This window comes from Protobothrops mucrosquamatus, unplaced genomic scaffold (assembly GCF_001527695.2).
Source record: "Protobothrops mucrosquamatus isolate PMUCROS unplaced genomic scaffold, P.Mucros_1.0 scaffold445, whole genome shotgun sequence".
NCBI lineage: Eukaryota > Metazoa > Chordata > Lepidosauria > Squamata > Viperidae > Protobothrops > Protobothrops mucrosquamatus.
The window spans coordinates 210,546-226,809 of record NW_015386768.1 but is presented as its reverse complement, the minus strand read 5'-3'; the positions used below and the strand labels follow the sequence as shown (position 1 = coordinate 226,809).

Sequence of the window (16,264 nt, the reverse complement as noted above, 5' to 3'; positions counted from 1 at the left end):
GCACGGCTCCTTGACCTCGTTATTGGGCCGGCCATGACTAAGCACGTTCCTGACGCCGGTTCCTTGGTAACAGCTTCCTCCCTCCCACGTCCCTCATCCGCACAGCTAACATCAGGGAATTTTTTCTTTTTTAGAGCTAGATGTCAATAGAGGATCTCCTTTCGCGCGGTCAGATCCGTCTTCCGTTTTCCTTTCCATATCACCTTCACACCCTTCCCCTTGGGTCCTTTCCAATGTCGCCCCACACTTCTTTGTCCATAGTCGAGTACACGTCGCACCAACTCGCTTTCTAACGTCTCCCCCCCTCTCTGTCTCCTTTTTGATGGTACAGACTCCTATTTTCTTATCTCCCCCCTTTTTTGTTCGGATGTAATTACCATTGCAAACGCGATGCACGGGGGTTGCAGTCTTTTCCCTTTCTCCTTCCCAGTCAGCAATCTGCCTCTCAGCACCCCCCCCCCACTCCTCCCCGTCTCCCTCCCAATGGTGCGACTTTCTCCCCTCTCATCCCCCCCCCGTGTTTCAAGTCCGACACGGTTATCGTTGTAAATGCGGGGGTAGGGGGCTGCGATCGCAATCCTCCCCCTTCCCCCCCCGGCTGGTGTCCTCCGTCTGTCCACCACCACGTAGACCGTTCAGCTTGTTCCATTCCCTTCCCCAATGCATTCGTGCTGGAGTCCGAGATCCGGGGTCTGGGGCTGTAATCGCAAGCCTCCCCTTTCTCCCTCGGTTGGTGTCCTCCGTCTGCCTACCATCCTGCAGATCGTTCAACCTGCTCCGCTCCGCTCCCCTCCCCAGCACGTCCGCGCTGGAGTCCAGAGTCCATGCAGTGGGTGGATCATCGTCTCCTGTCGAGTTGGGGGGGTGGTAGTTCCCTCCTCCTCCTGATGGAATATATATATAAAGAAAAGAAGAAAAGAAATGATATGATTATTCAAAATCATCTAGGTACTTCATAGCTGAAACACATCAACATTAGCCAGTTAAGGAAACATCACCAGAATAAAGGCCATGGTGAGTTGTTCCAGGAAGTCCCAGGGAGTTTTGAATCTGGAAAGAGTTCGGAGGTGAAAGCAAAAACAGTTAATCCCAAACAGATTTCAATGTTTAAAAGAATTTGCCCCTTGTGTATCCTAAATTAAGGGGATTGGACTAGGTGACCCCCAAATTCTCTTCCAATTCTAAAGCTGCATCCCTCTCCAAACACAGTTGCCCAATTCACAGACGGAGTCACAATGTGGTTTGAGAGATAGGTTTTCCTCTTGCCAAAATGCCAAGGACTCCAGAATTATGGGGATGATGTGAACATTTCTCTCTCCTGGGATTCGCAAAACACTAGTAATTCTTACTTCAACTCAGTGGATTTCCAGAGATTAAACCTCCCTAAGCACAAAGAGGTTTGTGTCTGGTCAAAACATGTTTACTTAGCAGGCTCTGGATAATATGGCTGGGTCACTTTAGAGCTGGAGCTGAGACGAACGCTTATCTTGAAGACTTCAAACCCCACTTGAGCCCTCTGAAGTCATCAGAGCATCACAGTCCTTACATCATCCTCCATTCAGTTTCTCTAGGAAGAAGGTGTCAGATCCCCAAAGAAAAGTGTTTCTTCCCTTCCTATAGTGTACATGCTTTTGTAAACATTCTTTGGGGCCTGCCATTCTGTTGGGAGGGGGGATGCTTTGCACTGTCTTGCCACTTTGATCTTCTGCTTTCTTTCTGCGGACAATGTGTTGGCTTTTAATGTTGCTATGGGCCTTGCCTGCAGGCGTCCAGATGGTCCTGAGGCCAAACTGCTTATGGAGGAGACCTTTCCAAGAGCAAAAAGACTACTACAGACCTGGAGAACTCATTATCGGTGGAAACCTGCCTCTCTCCATTTCTGTAGTTGTACCACTCCCACACGAGCCTCCTGGTGATTGGGATTCCTATTCTCTGTAAGTGTTTCCTTGAATGTCTTTTTTTCTCAGGGCAACATGGAAGGGGAAGACTTTAAGATGGGGTAGATAGTAAATCCTATCCAGCCTCTGTTGATGTAGAGCCTTTCTAAATAGGACACATTGATTCTCCTTAATGATTCAGTCTCTCTCCAATCCCCTTCTCAAGCCCTCTGACTCTTCAGAGCTGAAGAACAGCTTGTCACATTGAATAGGGAGTCAATCTTTTCTCCATGTTCCTGAAGGCAAGGAACACATTGCAGAGAAACCAGTTTGGGTTGAACTTGGGGAGAAATAATCCAAGGGTCCTCTATCTTATTGCTGGACTAAATTCATCTTCCCAACTCATTATTCTGATGATTTATAACACCATCCTTCATGCTTGCATTATTTTCCACATAGATAAGTTCTTTCTTTTGTCCCACCAAGTCTGGCTTCCCACCACCAATCTCCTGTTAATCCTGGGCATTTCTAGGTCAGTGGAGCGAGTTTCTTTGAGAATCCCCAACAGAAAGAGTTCCACATTCTGAGACATTAAAAGAGCTCTTTATAACTGGAGGCCATCCAGATATATCAGCTTAATCGTTGCTAGCCAGCAAAAATCAAATTGGTCAGACATTTAATTTAATTCAATATCATTGCATTTATTGGATTTATAAAACCACCTAGATCAAAATGGACTATGATGACATAATAGGTGAAGGGTGCCTGATTGGAAAAAAGTGCTTGAGAATGTAAAGCAGAAGTTGTCAGCCTGTGAAGATTCCAATTACTGGATATAATAAAGTATAGAGTTTTATTAAGATAATAAGCCACATTTCCTTAACTGTATTGAAAAGTTCATTTTGGAAAAATCAATAATGACTTGAACTGAGCTCATATTGTAAATTATAATTTTCATATCAACTCACAGAAATGTCCTGCAGAGAGAGGGAGAGGAGGCTTTGTAACACACTGTTGACAATAATAACAGAATCAACTGATTGACAGCAACCCTGTGTTCTGACAGTAGTAAAACGAATCCACTAATTTGTATTGATCTGCTTTATGATCAACTCTTAGAATGTTGGTAATGAAATAGCAGAATAAACATCACCGTCCAGCTCCTGACTAATTTTTGTCCTCTAACACTTGCAACAAAGACCTGTTCACAAGAACTACCAACACATCCTGGCCTTGGCATTTGCCATCCAGGAGATCAACAAAGACCCCCGGCTTCTCCCCAACATCACCCTGGGCTTCCGCATTTACAAAGAGAACGAGTATGCAAGCATGACTCAAGATGTCAGCCTGTCTCTGCTCTCCAGTCGGGGAAAATTGTTCCCTAACTATAAGTGTTACACACAGGACAATCTTCTTTCTGTCCTTGGGGGTCTCAACTCCAGAACCTCATACCAGATGGCAACCACCTTTGGCAATTTCAAGATTTCTCAGGTATGTGGATACTCAACCTGATAAAGGGGGGAATGGAGATGTAATTATGTAAGCTCTGCCTTGTGTGGTTATTGCCAACAACTCCCAGAGCCAATTCTGTGTCCTGTAGAAAACATCTCAAGAAGGTGCAAGGTTGTGAGGACGAGGGTCTAGAATAGGATACCCTGCTAATTAACAAGAAATACAGGTACCATTTTCTTGCTTAATTACTTCCTTTTCCTCTGTCTCCACCCTCCCTTCAGCTAGGTTACCGCTTCTGTGACCCTGTTTTGAGGGATAAGAGCCGGTTCCCCACCTTCTACCAGATTGATCCCCAGTATCACCTCCAGAATGCAGCCATTGTCCAGCTCCTTCTCTATTTCCAATGGAACTGGATTGGGGTTATTGTTCAGAAATCAGAGAGCAGTGACCACTTCATCCAGATTTTTAACACCACCCTTGCCCACAATGACATTTGCATACAATTTGTAAAACAAATCTTGCCCCAAATCTCAATTTTCAATGCAGTGCCAGGAAATCTAGTAGATGTGCTTTGGACAATTTTGAACAGTGATGCTCAGGTTGTGATGATCTCGGGGGATTCAAATTCTCTGCAAAGCCTTATAGTATCCCTCTACATTTATGAAGAAGAGAATCACGCTATTTCTGGGAAGGTCTGGATCCTGACCACCCAATGGGAGTTTTCAGCGATTGGCTATCACTACGACTGGGTGAAATTAAAATCCCTCCATGGTGCTTTGTCATTCACGATCCACACAAACCCAGTGCCGGGGTTCAAGAATTATCTCTGGGCTCTGAATCCACATGAACCTAATGGAGATGTCTTTCTTCCCGAATGGTGGGAAATTGTATTTGACTGTGAGCTTTTGAAGGCAGGTCTGGCCGCACCTGATGGCCGAAAGGTTTGCACTGGGGAGGAGAACCTGGACACCCTCCCGGCCTCTGTCTTTGATGGAAAGATGACCGGGTTTAGTTACAGCATCTACAATGCTGCCTATTCTGTGGCATATGCATTACATGCTGCGTATACTTTGGAATCAAAACAGGCAATGAAGAAGGGCAGAAAGAAGCCACACCTTCATCTCTCTGTAAAGCCTTGGCAGGTAACTCTTCAGATCTTCACTTCTGGTGAAGGAAATATCTTTACACACTTTGAAGGTTCATACACTTTTGCCTGTTATCTCCACCATCTTGTCTTTTCCTTGATTAATATTTAAATCTTACATAAATCTTGATTTTTAATTCCATTTCTATTTTAGTAATCATAGCTGGAAGTGGAAAAAAAAGAGTCTTACACTATTTTCCCCTAATTTTGCCAGTTTCTGGAGACCTCACTGAGCTTTCCATTGAATTTCCATTGCTCTATTTTGATAGTTCAATCAACAATGTATAGCAAGTTAATCATGCAATCTTTAACTTGGCCAGATTCTCCATCATTTTTCCAAGCAGTTTATAAATTTGGATTGTAATACAGATCTAGACTCTTACATATCTTGATACATATTGATATATATCTTGAGCAGGGGGTTGGACCAGAAGATCTCCAAGATCCCTCCCAACTCTGTTATTCTTCCATTATAACTTTTTGGATTGTCTTGAAGCTCACATATATCCTCCATACCTCCGCATGTTGTACATTGTGTAATGCTACCCCATAAATATTGAAATTAATTAAGAGCTTGCTCCATTTCAAAGTCATCTTTCCATTTGGAAATATCTCACCAAAGGTGGAACAGCCATAAAATATTCTGATTTATTTGTGGGAAGAAAGTTAAAGAATTATTGAAGAAAGTTAAAGAATTAGGAGCTCAAGTGGTGTTTTCATCTATACTTCCAACAAAATGCCAACATCCAATGAGGGAGCAAAGGATTTTAGAAACTAACCACTGGCTTGAAAACTGGTGTTGTCAAGAGAACTTCAGCTTCTGCATTCCCCACATGAAGGGCTAATGGCAAGGAGTGAACCTCACAAGGACTGGAAAGAATATATTCAGAAAACAACAGGGTCATCTCATTAGAAGGGCTTTAAACTAAAATTGAGGGAGGGAGGGCAATCTTCAAGTCCTTTAGAACTTGATTCCAAGCAAAAACCACTACATAATCAATCATATAAGGAGGCATGGAGTAAAGAAAAATAAGAAGAAGAAAAGGAAAAACACAGTGAAGTAGAGAGTGACGGAAAGGATGGAAAACCCAGATATAAAGTAGGAGATATAAGAAACTTACCCAAGATCCATAAAAGACTCAAATGTCTATACATGAATGCTCAAAGTTTAGGGAACAAACATGATGAACTTGAAATACTAGTACATGATGGTATTTGCCATTATTGAAACCTGGTGGAGTGGAACTCATGACTGGAATGTACTGATGGAAGGATAGAAACTATTCAAAAGAAATAAACCTAACAAAAGATGATGTGGAGTTGTATATATATAAAAAATCACTACAGTTCTACAGAAATCCACAAAACCAAGGATGAAAACTTCCTAGGTTTTTTAGTGACCTATGTGTCAATATAAAAGGAAAAAAGAATGACATTGCTATAGGCATATACTACAGGCCACCCAACCAAGCAGAAGAAATAGATGAACTTTTTGCTAAACAAATGTATGTAGGAAATATAATAAATGTTTGTAGGGAACTTTACCTACCCTGATATTAACTGGGAGACAAACTCTACAGCAAGTGGAAGATCGAAGAGTTTTCTAACCAACCTAGCTGACAACTTTGTCATTTAGAAAGTAGAGGAGGGAACTAAAGGAAAAGCTATACTAGAGCTAATTCTTACTAATAGAGAAGAAGTGATAGAGGGAGTTGTAGAACTTTGGGTGACAGTGACCACATCATATTGGAATTCAATATAATGCAACCATGAGCAACACAGTCATGGTCACCATGATGTAAAAAAGATGTTGAGACTATAGAAAGAGTACAGAGAAGAGCAACAAAGATGATTAGGGGACTGGAAGCTAAAGCATATAAGGAATGGCTGCTGGAATTGGGTATGTCTAGTTTAATGAAGAGAAGGACGAGGGGGGGACATGATAGCAGCCTTCCAATATCTCAGGGGCTGCCCCAAAGAAGAGGGAGTCAAGCTATTTTCCAAAGCGCCTGAAGGCAGGACAAGAAGCAACGGATGGAAACTAAGCAAAGAGAGAAGCAACCTAGAACTAAGGAGAAACTTCCTGACAGTTAGAACAATTAACCAGTGGAACAATCTGCCTCCAGAAGTGGTGAATACTCCAACACTGGCATTAAGAAGAGACTGGACAGCCGTTTGTCTGAAATGGTACAGAGTTTCCTGCCTGAGCAGGGGGTTGGTCAAGATGACCTCCAGGGTCCCTTCCAACTTTATTATTATTATTATTATTATTATTATTATTATTATTATTATTATTATTATTATTATTATTATTATTATTATTATTATGGATCATCGCACAGTCAGCCAGATGTTCATACTGGATTTGGCATTTTGTCTACCTATCGAGTCCTTTCCCAGGACCTGGGATAGGCAGATGTGGATGTTTGATGGTATTACAGATATCGTCGCAGGATGGAAGCAGTTCCTAGTAAGGCCGCCTTTTGCAATTGACTAATAGCGAATTTGTCAATGCCAACGGTGTTCAAGTGGTGCTCCAGTTGTTTTGGAATTGCACCTAAGGCGCCTATTACTATTGGTACTACTTTTGCTTGCTTTTGCCACAGTCTTTCTATTTCTATTTGTAGGTCTCTGTATTTTGTTATCTTCTCCAGTTCTTTCTCGTCTATTCTGCTGTCTCCAGGCACTGCCACGTCCACTATCCAGACTTTTTTGTCTNGAATTAGACCCTCGGTCTCTTTCTTCAATTTTCCTGCTCTTAGCCATTGCCAGGTCTTGTTATTATCTGCTTTCCCAGCTATTTTTTTATGTACTGGCCATGTAGTGCTTTGTCTTCCCATGCCTCTATTCTGTTCTTCATTTGGTCTTTCTTGTAGGCCAGTTTGGTCTCTCCAGTAGTCAGTAAGCCTTCCTGATATTATTATTATTATTATTATTATTATTATTAGTATTAGTATTAGTATTAGTATTAGTATTAGTATTAGTATTAGTATTAGTATTAGTATTAGTATTAGTATTAGTATTAGTATTAGTATTACATAATCCAGCCAGTATCTTAAATTTTAAAAGAACTGATTTTAACAAACTCAGAGAGTGCCTAAGAAAAACTTCATGGATGAAAATCTAAAAGGGGAAAACAACTCAAGCAGCATGGGAAACTCTCAAAAATATGATCACAAATGCCCAGTCCAGCATAATATCACTGAAAAAAAGAAATCCAAGTAGAAACAAGCATGGCTGCACCAAGATCTCTCTGATGTACTGAAAGACCAAAAGGACAAGTACTAAAAATGGAAAGAGGGACACATAACTAAGACAGAATTTTGGTAATTGTCCCTGTAAAGGTTGGATAGATGGATGGGTGTTACATTCCATTCCCAGATCCATGGTCTTGGGATGTCTCGGGACAGCACAAAGATCATTTTTGGTTTCTCCCATCTTCCCACAGTTCTCATCCCACAGCTCCCTCCTGCCATAGTTCATGATGGGCATCTAGCAAAGCATAGTTCCGCGCGAAGGATGGCAGCTCTGATAATATCCATTGGGGAATTGCTGGGTTCCTCAACTTCAAAAATGACCATCTCCATCTCTGTTTCATCTCTGGGATACAGAAAAACATTTATTCCACATAACATAATTTAAAAGCTCTTTATATCAACTCTCTTCACTTTCATGAACATCTTGTATGTTTGTTTGTTTGCTTGTTTTGCAATCCTAGATGCACGCCTTCTTGAGAAACGTCCTTTTTAACAACACTGCTGGGGATGAAGTCTCCTTTTCAGAAACCGGAATGAAATTTTCAGGATTTGATATCCTCAACTGGATCATCTTTGCAAATAAGACGATCCTTCGACAGAAAGTTGGATGGGTTGATCTGGAGGCTCCTTCAGCTGAAGATTTCGGCATTGATCCTGATGTCATTGTATGGGCGAACCAGGTGTGGACTAAATGCTTCCTCCAGGGTTCAGGAAAATGGAGAGGAAGGACCAGGTTGTGATGAAAATTTGGTGGAAGGAAGAAGAGGGGCTCCTTTTATGCAGATCCTGAAGCCAAGCCGAATGTTTGTAATGCCTTCCCCTCAAAGCTAACCTCTCTTGTTTCAGAAAAAGCCTTTCTCCCGTTGTGTGAAGCACTGCCTTCCAGGACAAGCCAGGAAAGTTGCAGAGGGGAAGCCTTCTTGTTGCTACGGATGCATTTTTTGCACAGAAGGGACCATTTCTAATCAAACAGGCAAGTTGCTCAAGGAGACCCTCTAGCAGGAACGAGGAGGTCTGGCATGGCTGCCATGGGAGGAATGAGAAAGAATATGAGATAGCAAATCAGTTGAGGTAATCAACATGGAAATTATTCAGAACTTTTAAGAGTTTGTCCATTGAATGCATCCTTTTTTATGTTATTAGCAGAAGTTTTAACTTTTATATACTTTTTATATGTTTTAATGTTTTTGTCAAGGTTCCGATAAATAGAACTGACTAAATCAGAACTCTGAGCCTTGAAACTTTCTCAAAGAACATGTTTATTGGATACAAAATATTGGCACAGTCAAAAGTAAAACCAAGTCTGAAATTACCTCCAAAGAATTACACTATTACAAAGTAAAATTTCCCACCCCAGTGCTATGCAATAAACTACACAATCCAATAGAGCAGTTTGGCGGGCTTTCTAACAAAACACCCAACCCTCTTCTTCCAAGCGAGAGAATGACCTTGGTTCCCATGGGACACAATATTGTTTAGACTAACAGAGATATTCCATCCCCCTCCCTTTCGTGTGGCAACCTAGAACAACAAAGATGGATGCAGCCAGTTTGTTGTAGAATTGTCAATTTTATTGAACACTGCCCAAAGTATGTGGGAGATTTTCAAAATGTAATAATAAAATAAAACAAATTAATTAAATACATTAAATAATTACTCTCAAGAGTTAATAGCTGTTACATCTTCTGAGATTGGTTCCATTGGATGCTTCTCTGTTATCTATAGCAGAAGTAAAAATATGGGGAGCATGGGACATTTCATTTCTTTCACTGGGAAAACAATCCCCCTCAAAGGGGAATCCCTGGTTCTTTGTCTAATATCAGCTGGTGCCTGTTCTTCCAGATGCGGCTCAGTGCATCCCCTGCCCAGAAGACCAACACCCAAGCAAGAACCACATTCTGTGCATTCCCAAGACTGTGAACTTTCTCTCCTATGAGGATACACTCGGCTTCATTTTAGTTTGTCTAGCTCTTGTCTTCTCTTTGTTCACAATCCTTGTGTTGGCAGCCTTCATTAAACACTGCAACACCCCAATTGTCAAGGCCAACAACCGCAATCTCACCTACATCCTCCTGGTCTCCCTCCTGCTCTGCTTCCTCTGCTCCTTCCTCTTCATTGGGCAGCCAAGGAACCTAACCTGTCTCCTCCGACAAACCGCTTTTGGCATTATCTTCTCCATTGCTATTTCATCTGTGTTGGCAAAAACTCTGACTGTGGTTGTGGCCTTCATGGCTACAAAGCCAGGAAACAGGGCAAGAAAACTCCTCGGGAAGCAACTGATTGTAGTCTTGGCTTGTCCCCTTGTGCAAACAGCTGTTTGTGCCACCTGGTTGGCAATCTCTCCCCCATTTAGTAATTTGGACTTTCATTCTGTGATAGGAGAAATTGTGATGGAATGCAATGAAGGTTCAACCACTATGTTTTATGCTGTTCTGGGCTACATGGGTTTCCTGAGTCTCATCAGCTTTATGGTGGCTTTTCTGGCCAGAAAGCTGCCCGACAGCTTTAATGAAGCCAAGTTCATTACTTTTAGTATGCTGGTCTTTTGCAGTGTTTGGGTCTCCTTTCTTCCCACCTATCTGAGCACCAAAGGGAAGTCCATGGTGGCTGTGGAGATCTTCTCCATCTTGGCCTCTACGGCTGGTCTGCTGAGTTGTATCTTTCTCCCCAAATGCTATGTTATAGTTCTGAGGCCTGATCTGAACAATAGAAGTCACCTCATGGGGAAAGTTAAGTAGAAAAGTAAGAAGACATATAATCACATCTATACAGGTTAATAGAGACGTTTCCACTCCAACTATGTCCAAACAAAACAAGCACATTCTAAATATGTCACAGAAAGGACTGTAAGAAGCCTTTCAATTTTATTCAAATATACAAATACTTTAACCAGAAAGAACTTTGTTTAGCCTTTTTACCTCGCTCCCTTTGATCCTCAAAAGCTCAGCTTTTAATATTTATGCTTTGTAATGTTACATTAACTTTTTCATCATTTGCCATTATTCTTGCCTTGAGCAACTGAGCTGAATTTTTTACCACATAACGTAGGATGTTGCTAACAGTTCCCATCACAAGCTGTGTAGATTGATCATCCAATAAGAAGAATGACTATGATTTCTACCTATGCCAACCACATTTTCCCCAGGATCCCAGTTTGGACACCCACACCCACCTTTTCCAGTCTTTCTTTTTAATGAAATCAGCCAAACTGCACACCAGTTCCATCTTAGGATCTGTGACCCCATCCAGAACTAAGGATAAAAAAATCATGAGAGCTTGTTATGAGTTGTCTTTTAAACTGTACCCAACTGGATTGTAGTAGACCCAAAATATCTGCAAAAGCACTGGACCTTGGACAGGTAGATGTTTATACACCCTTGTAATGGTTGGGGAGATGTTTCATTTTGGAAAAAAAAATCCAGAATACAAAAATTGAAGATAGAAACATAAGTTTGTGAGTTCTTTCCATGTATGTTTTCTATTACTATTGATAATATATTACTGTTATCTCTATGCTATGTTATACTGTGTCTATTAGTAGTATTACATTGCTACTATATTACCACTACTACTATCAATACACAACAGTGTTTTCATTCAGGTCTGTCTTTCAATCTTCTGTCTCTCAATTATTTTCCTCTTCATTAATGGGCAGCATATAAAGCCTGGGCACTTTCCCAACATTGGACTTGGTTGTGTCTCTTGTTTTTCCTCCAGACCCTCCTGTCTCTTTGATGAAAAACTCTTCTTTTAGATTTGACTGCTTTCCCTGTTTGTGGCTATTGCTGCAGAGCTTCCAGCAGTATTGCAGGCTGACTGTGCCTACTGCCAGCAGTTCAATCCTGGGCGGCTCAAGATCAACTCAGCCTTCCATCCTTCTGTGGTTGGTAAAATGAGGACCCAGATTGTTGGGGGCAATATGCTGACTGTAAACTGCCTAGAGAGGGCTGTAAAGCACTATGAAGTGGTATATAAGTCTAAATGCTATTGCTATTGTGAGGAAACTAAATTCTCAGAGGAATGGGAGCATATTTGCAGAGTAGAGTCATAAATGATATATGCTTTAATCAAACAGAAACATAGATGCCTTAAGTGTCTACGTAGCTCAAAAGAAATTTTATCAAAAAATTATTAACCTAAAAATGACATGTTTCTTTCTCTAAGACAAGGATTCTTTTTTGAAGATTATAATAGTAGAAGAGCAAGGAGTAACTTAAAATGTGTTAATTATCAATATGTTTGCATACCTCACTCATTGTAAAAGGCCCTTATGTTGGGAACGATTGAAGGCCAAAGGAGAAGGGGATGGCAGAGGATGAGATGGTTAGATAGTGTTATCGACACAATGGACATGAGTGTGGGCAGACTCCGGCAGACAGTGGAGGTCAGGGGGGGGAGTGGTATGATATAAGGTTGTGAAGAGTCAGACATGACATAACAGCTGGACAATAATTATTCCCAATCCAAGGAGTCAATACAGAAGGATCCTATAGTCAATGATATTGAAGGCCCCTTAGAGGTCAAGTAGACCCAGGATGGATACACTACCTACATCCTATTCGTATCAAAGTTCTCCCAAAAGCACAACCAATGCTGTTCCCCAGCCCTGAATGCTGACTGAGGTAGGCCTAGACAATTTGCTTCATTTATGATCCTCTACAGCTATTGTGTTACCATCCATAGCTGCTTGGGTCTGCTATGACGAAAACTGAGACTGTTCTTCTCCATCCAACAGCATTCAGGCATTTTGACAAAACTTTCCTGTAGAGTTTAAATTAGACTAATATCTTGAGGATCCTGCCTACATTCTCCTGCCTAATTTTTAACACCCATTGGAGAAGTTAATTTCTAATTTAATCCTTTGCCATGCAGGTTTAAATAAACCAGTTTGTCATGGTTCCGATAGATGAGACCAGTAGAAATAAGAACTCTGAGGCATTTGCTTTCCTCAAAGAACACTTTTAATGGCTACATAATATCAGCACGAACATAGGTGAAACCAAGTCAGGAAGTCCCCCCCCCAAAAAAGTTACAAAATAGAAGTTCCCACCTACTAATTATGTAATAAATAAAAACTATAGGGCTATCACTGCATGTAATATAGATGTGTGTGTGGACAAGAATACCAACCTTGCTGTCAAGCAAAATCAAGTTTTCAATAACGAGCACCACACAAAGTGCACTAACCAAATAGGTGGTAAGACAATAGGGGAACTCAGGCACCACATAGGTTATGTAGAAAGAAAACACAGGGTTGGTCATAAAGGACTCAAATGTCTATACACCAATGCACAGAGTATGAACAGCAAACATGGTGAACTAGAAATTCAGGTTAATGAGGGCAGATATGATATTGTTGCCATTACGGAAACATGGTGGGATGAAACCCACAAATGGAACACACAGCTAGAGGGATTTAAATTATTTAAAAGAAACAGACCAAATAAAAGAGGAGGTGGAGTTGCTCTCTATATAAGAAATAACTACATCTCTACAGAAATAGAGCACAACAATGATGAAAACTGTCTTGAATGCATTTGGGTCAATATAAAAGGGACAAAAAATGACATTGCCATAGGTGTATACTATAGGCGACCCACCCAAACAGAGGAAATAGATGAACTTTTTGATAGTCAGCTAACTCAGGTGTGTAGGAAGCAAATCACAATAGTAATGGGGGACTTTAACTACCCTGACATCAACTGGGAGACAAACTCTGCACCAAGTGGAAGATCAAACAGATTCCTGACAAACCTAGCAGACAACTTTGTCTCCCAAAAAGTAGAGAAGGGAACTAGGAGATTAGCCATATTGGATCTAATTCTCACTAACAGAGATGAAATGATAGAAGGTGTTGAAGCCGCAGGAACCTTGGGAGGTAGTGATCATGAAATATTGGAATTCAACATTATGGAAGCACAAGCAATAGAACATAGTCAAACTAGAGTCTTGGACTTCAAGAGAGCTAATTTCAATAAACTTAGAGAGGGTTTGGGAAGGATTCCATGGATGAGAATCCTCCAGGGGAAAACAACTCAACAACTTGGGAAATTTTGAAAAGTGAGATAATAAAAGCCCAATCTAGCACAATACCAACAAAGAGGAAAAATAACAGCTTTCAAAAGAAACCAGCATGGCTGCATAAAGAACTCTCTGACAAATTGAAATATAAAAAGGGCAAGTATAGAAAGTGGAAAGAGGGACACATAACTAAGTCAGAATATCAACAAATAGCCCGAGCCTGCAAAGATGAAGTGAGGAAAGCCAAGGCTCAAAATGAACTAAGGCTTGCGACCAAAGTCAAAAATAACAAAAAAAGCTTCTTTTAAAATGTAAAAAACAAAAAAAGTGAAGGAACCGATTGGTCCATTAGTGGGCGAAAGTGGCAAGAGACTTGGCAGAGATGTGTCTGCATGGCATGATGGATGCCAAGATCTGAATTTCCCTTCCCTTTGCATATAACATTCCAGCAATTCAGATCTTGGCATGATGTCATGTGTCTGACTAATGCAAAACTTCAATGAATTTTCAGGCATGATTTAACAAAAAACCCTTTATTAGTAGAGACGTGTCAGCACAGCATGATGGATGCCAAGATCTGAATTTCCCTTCCCTTTGCACATAACATTCCAGGCATTTCCCCTCCCCTATTTTGGGGTCATGATTCACATCTTCCAATTAACTTGGAGGGAAAAGGTTCACTTCCGTTCTCTTCCCGCGCAGTCCTATCTTTCTCCCCCCCCCCACAATCATCTGAATTAACTCTAAAAATACCAGAAAGTTCTGCATTTTTGTCAAAGCAAGAATATACAATATTAGCAGCGTTGACAGTGACAAGCAACAGGGAGAAAGGAGAACTATTTAACTCGTTTTTTGCATCTGTCTTTACACAAAGGGAAAAAACAGACTAATCTATCAAAAATAGTGCCATAAAAAACAGACTAGAAACACAAGTTAAGATAGGTAAGAAAATGGTAAGTGAGCACCTGTCCAGCCTAGACGAGTTCAAATCAACAGGACCAGATGGATTACACACCACGGTTCTCAAGGAACTGGCAGATGTGATCTCCAAACCACTGAACTATATTTTTCAAAGATCCTGGAGCACTGGGGAACTACCAGAGGACTGGAAAAGAGCTGATGTAGTTCCCATCTTCAAAAAAGGAAAAAAAAATGGATCCAGGAAATTACAGACCTATCAGCCTCATCTCAATACCTGGGAAGATTCTGGAAAAGATAATCAAACAACAAATCAGCGAAACCCAACAGGCAAACAAAGTCATTACTAAAAGCCAACATGGGTTTGTCAAAAACAGATCATGCCAGACAAATCTTATTGCATTCTTTGACCAAGTGACAAAATTAGTGGACCAGAGGAATGCTGTGGATATAATTTACTTGGACTTCAGTAAGGCATTCGATAAAGTAGATCACAACCTACTACTTGATAAGATAGAAAAATGTGGGTTAGACAGCATCACCACCAGATGGATCCGTAGCTGGCTGACCGGCCATACTCAGCATATGGTCCTCAATGGAACCGCATCTACATGGAGGGAAGTGTGTACTGAGGTGCCCCAGGGCTCTGTTCTGGGCCCAGTGCTCTTCAACGTCTTCATCAATGATTTGGACGAGGGGATAGATGGGGAACTCATCAAATTTGCAGACGACACCAAGCTGGCAGGAATAGCCAACATTCCAAAAGACAGGCTTAGGATACAGGAGGATCTGGACAGACTTGAAAACTGGGCGCTATCTAACAAAATAAAATTCAATGGTGAAAAAAGTAAGGTTCTACATTTAGGCAAGAAAAACCAAATGTACAGGTATAGTATAGGTCAGGGGTAGGCAACCCAAAACACTCAAAGAGCCACTTGGACCCGTTTCCCACTGAAAACAAAACACTGGGAGCCGCAAATATTTTACCTTTATGAAATATATATATATCATAAAGGTAAAAAAGGATATATGCAGTGTTATCTTCATTTTAGATGTCAAAAGGGTCTCTCTGTCTCTCTCTCTCTCTCCCCCCCCCCACCTCTCTCTCTTTCCCCTCTCTCTCTCCCTCTCTCCGATCTTCTGCTTACCTGGCAAGCTGGCTTCAAGCTGTTCTCCAACAAGCTCAGGGGTAGGCAACCTCGGCTCTTTTATGACTCATGGACTTCAACTCCCAGAATTCCTGAGTCAGCATAGCTGGGCTAGCTAGCTCTCTCCTGCCCTTCCTGTTTCCTGCAGAGACGCAGCAAAGGGAGGATCTCCGCCCAATAAGCTTTTCAGCTCCTCCGAGAACACCGTGTGAGTCCACTCTCTTTTTTACACACAAACACACACACAGAGAGAGAGAGAGAGAAAAGGGAAGGCAAGTGCCTCTCTCTGTCTCTGTCTCTGCAAATGGCAGAGGAGGCTGGGAGCTGCAGGGAAGGCTTAAAGAGCCACATGTGGCTCTGGAGCCGCAGGTTGCCGACCTGTGGTATAGGTGGTACCGTGTTCAATAGTAGTAACTGTGAGAGGAATCTCAGAGTCCTAGTGGACAA

At 41.4% G+C, this 16,264-nt stretch overlaps 1 protein-coding gene across 1 annotated transcript in view; it reads left to right on the top strand.

Annotated features, from left to right (window-relative positions):
• LOC107287841 (vomeronasal type-2 receptor 26-like) overlaps nt 1-10,468 on the top strand; it is a 12,528-nt gene extending 2,060 nt beyond the window's left edge. Inside the window, exons 2-6 of the mRNA XM_015816393.1 lie at nt 3,077-3,218; nt 3,611-3,773; nt 8,277-8,410; nt 8,577-8,703; nt 9,573-10,468. Coding sequence (XP_015671879.1) covers nt 3,077-3,218; nt 3,611-3,773; nt 8,277-8,410; nt 8,577-8,703; nt 9,573-10,468 — 1,462 coding nt within the window. The remainder of the gene's footprint in view (nt 1-3,076; nt 3,219-3,610; nt 3,774-8,276; nt 8,411-8,576; nt 8,704-9,572) is intronic.
• The last annotated feature ends 5,796 nt before the right edge of the window (nt 10,469-16,264 follow it).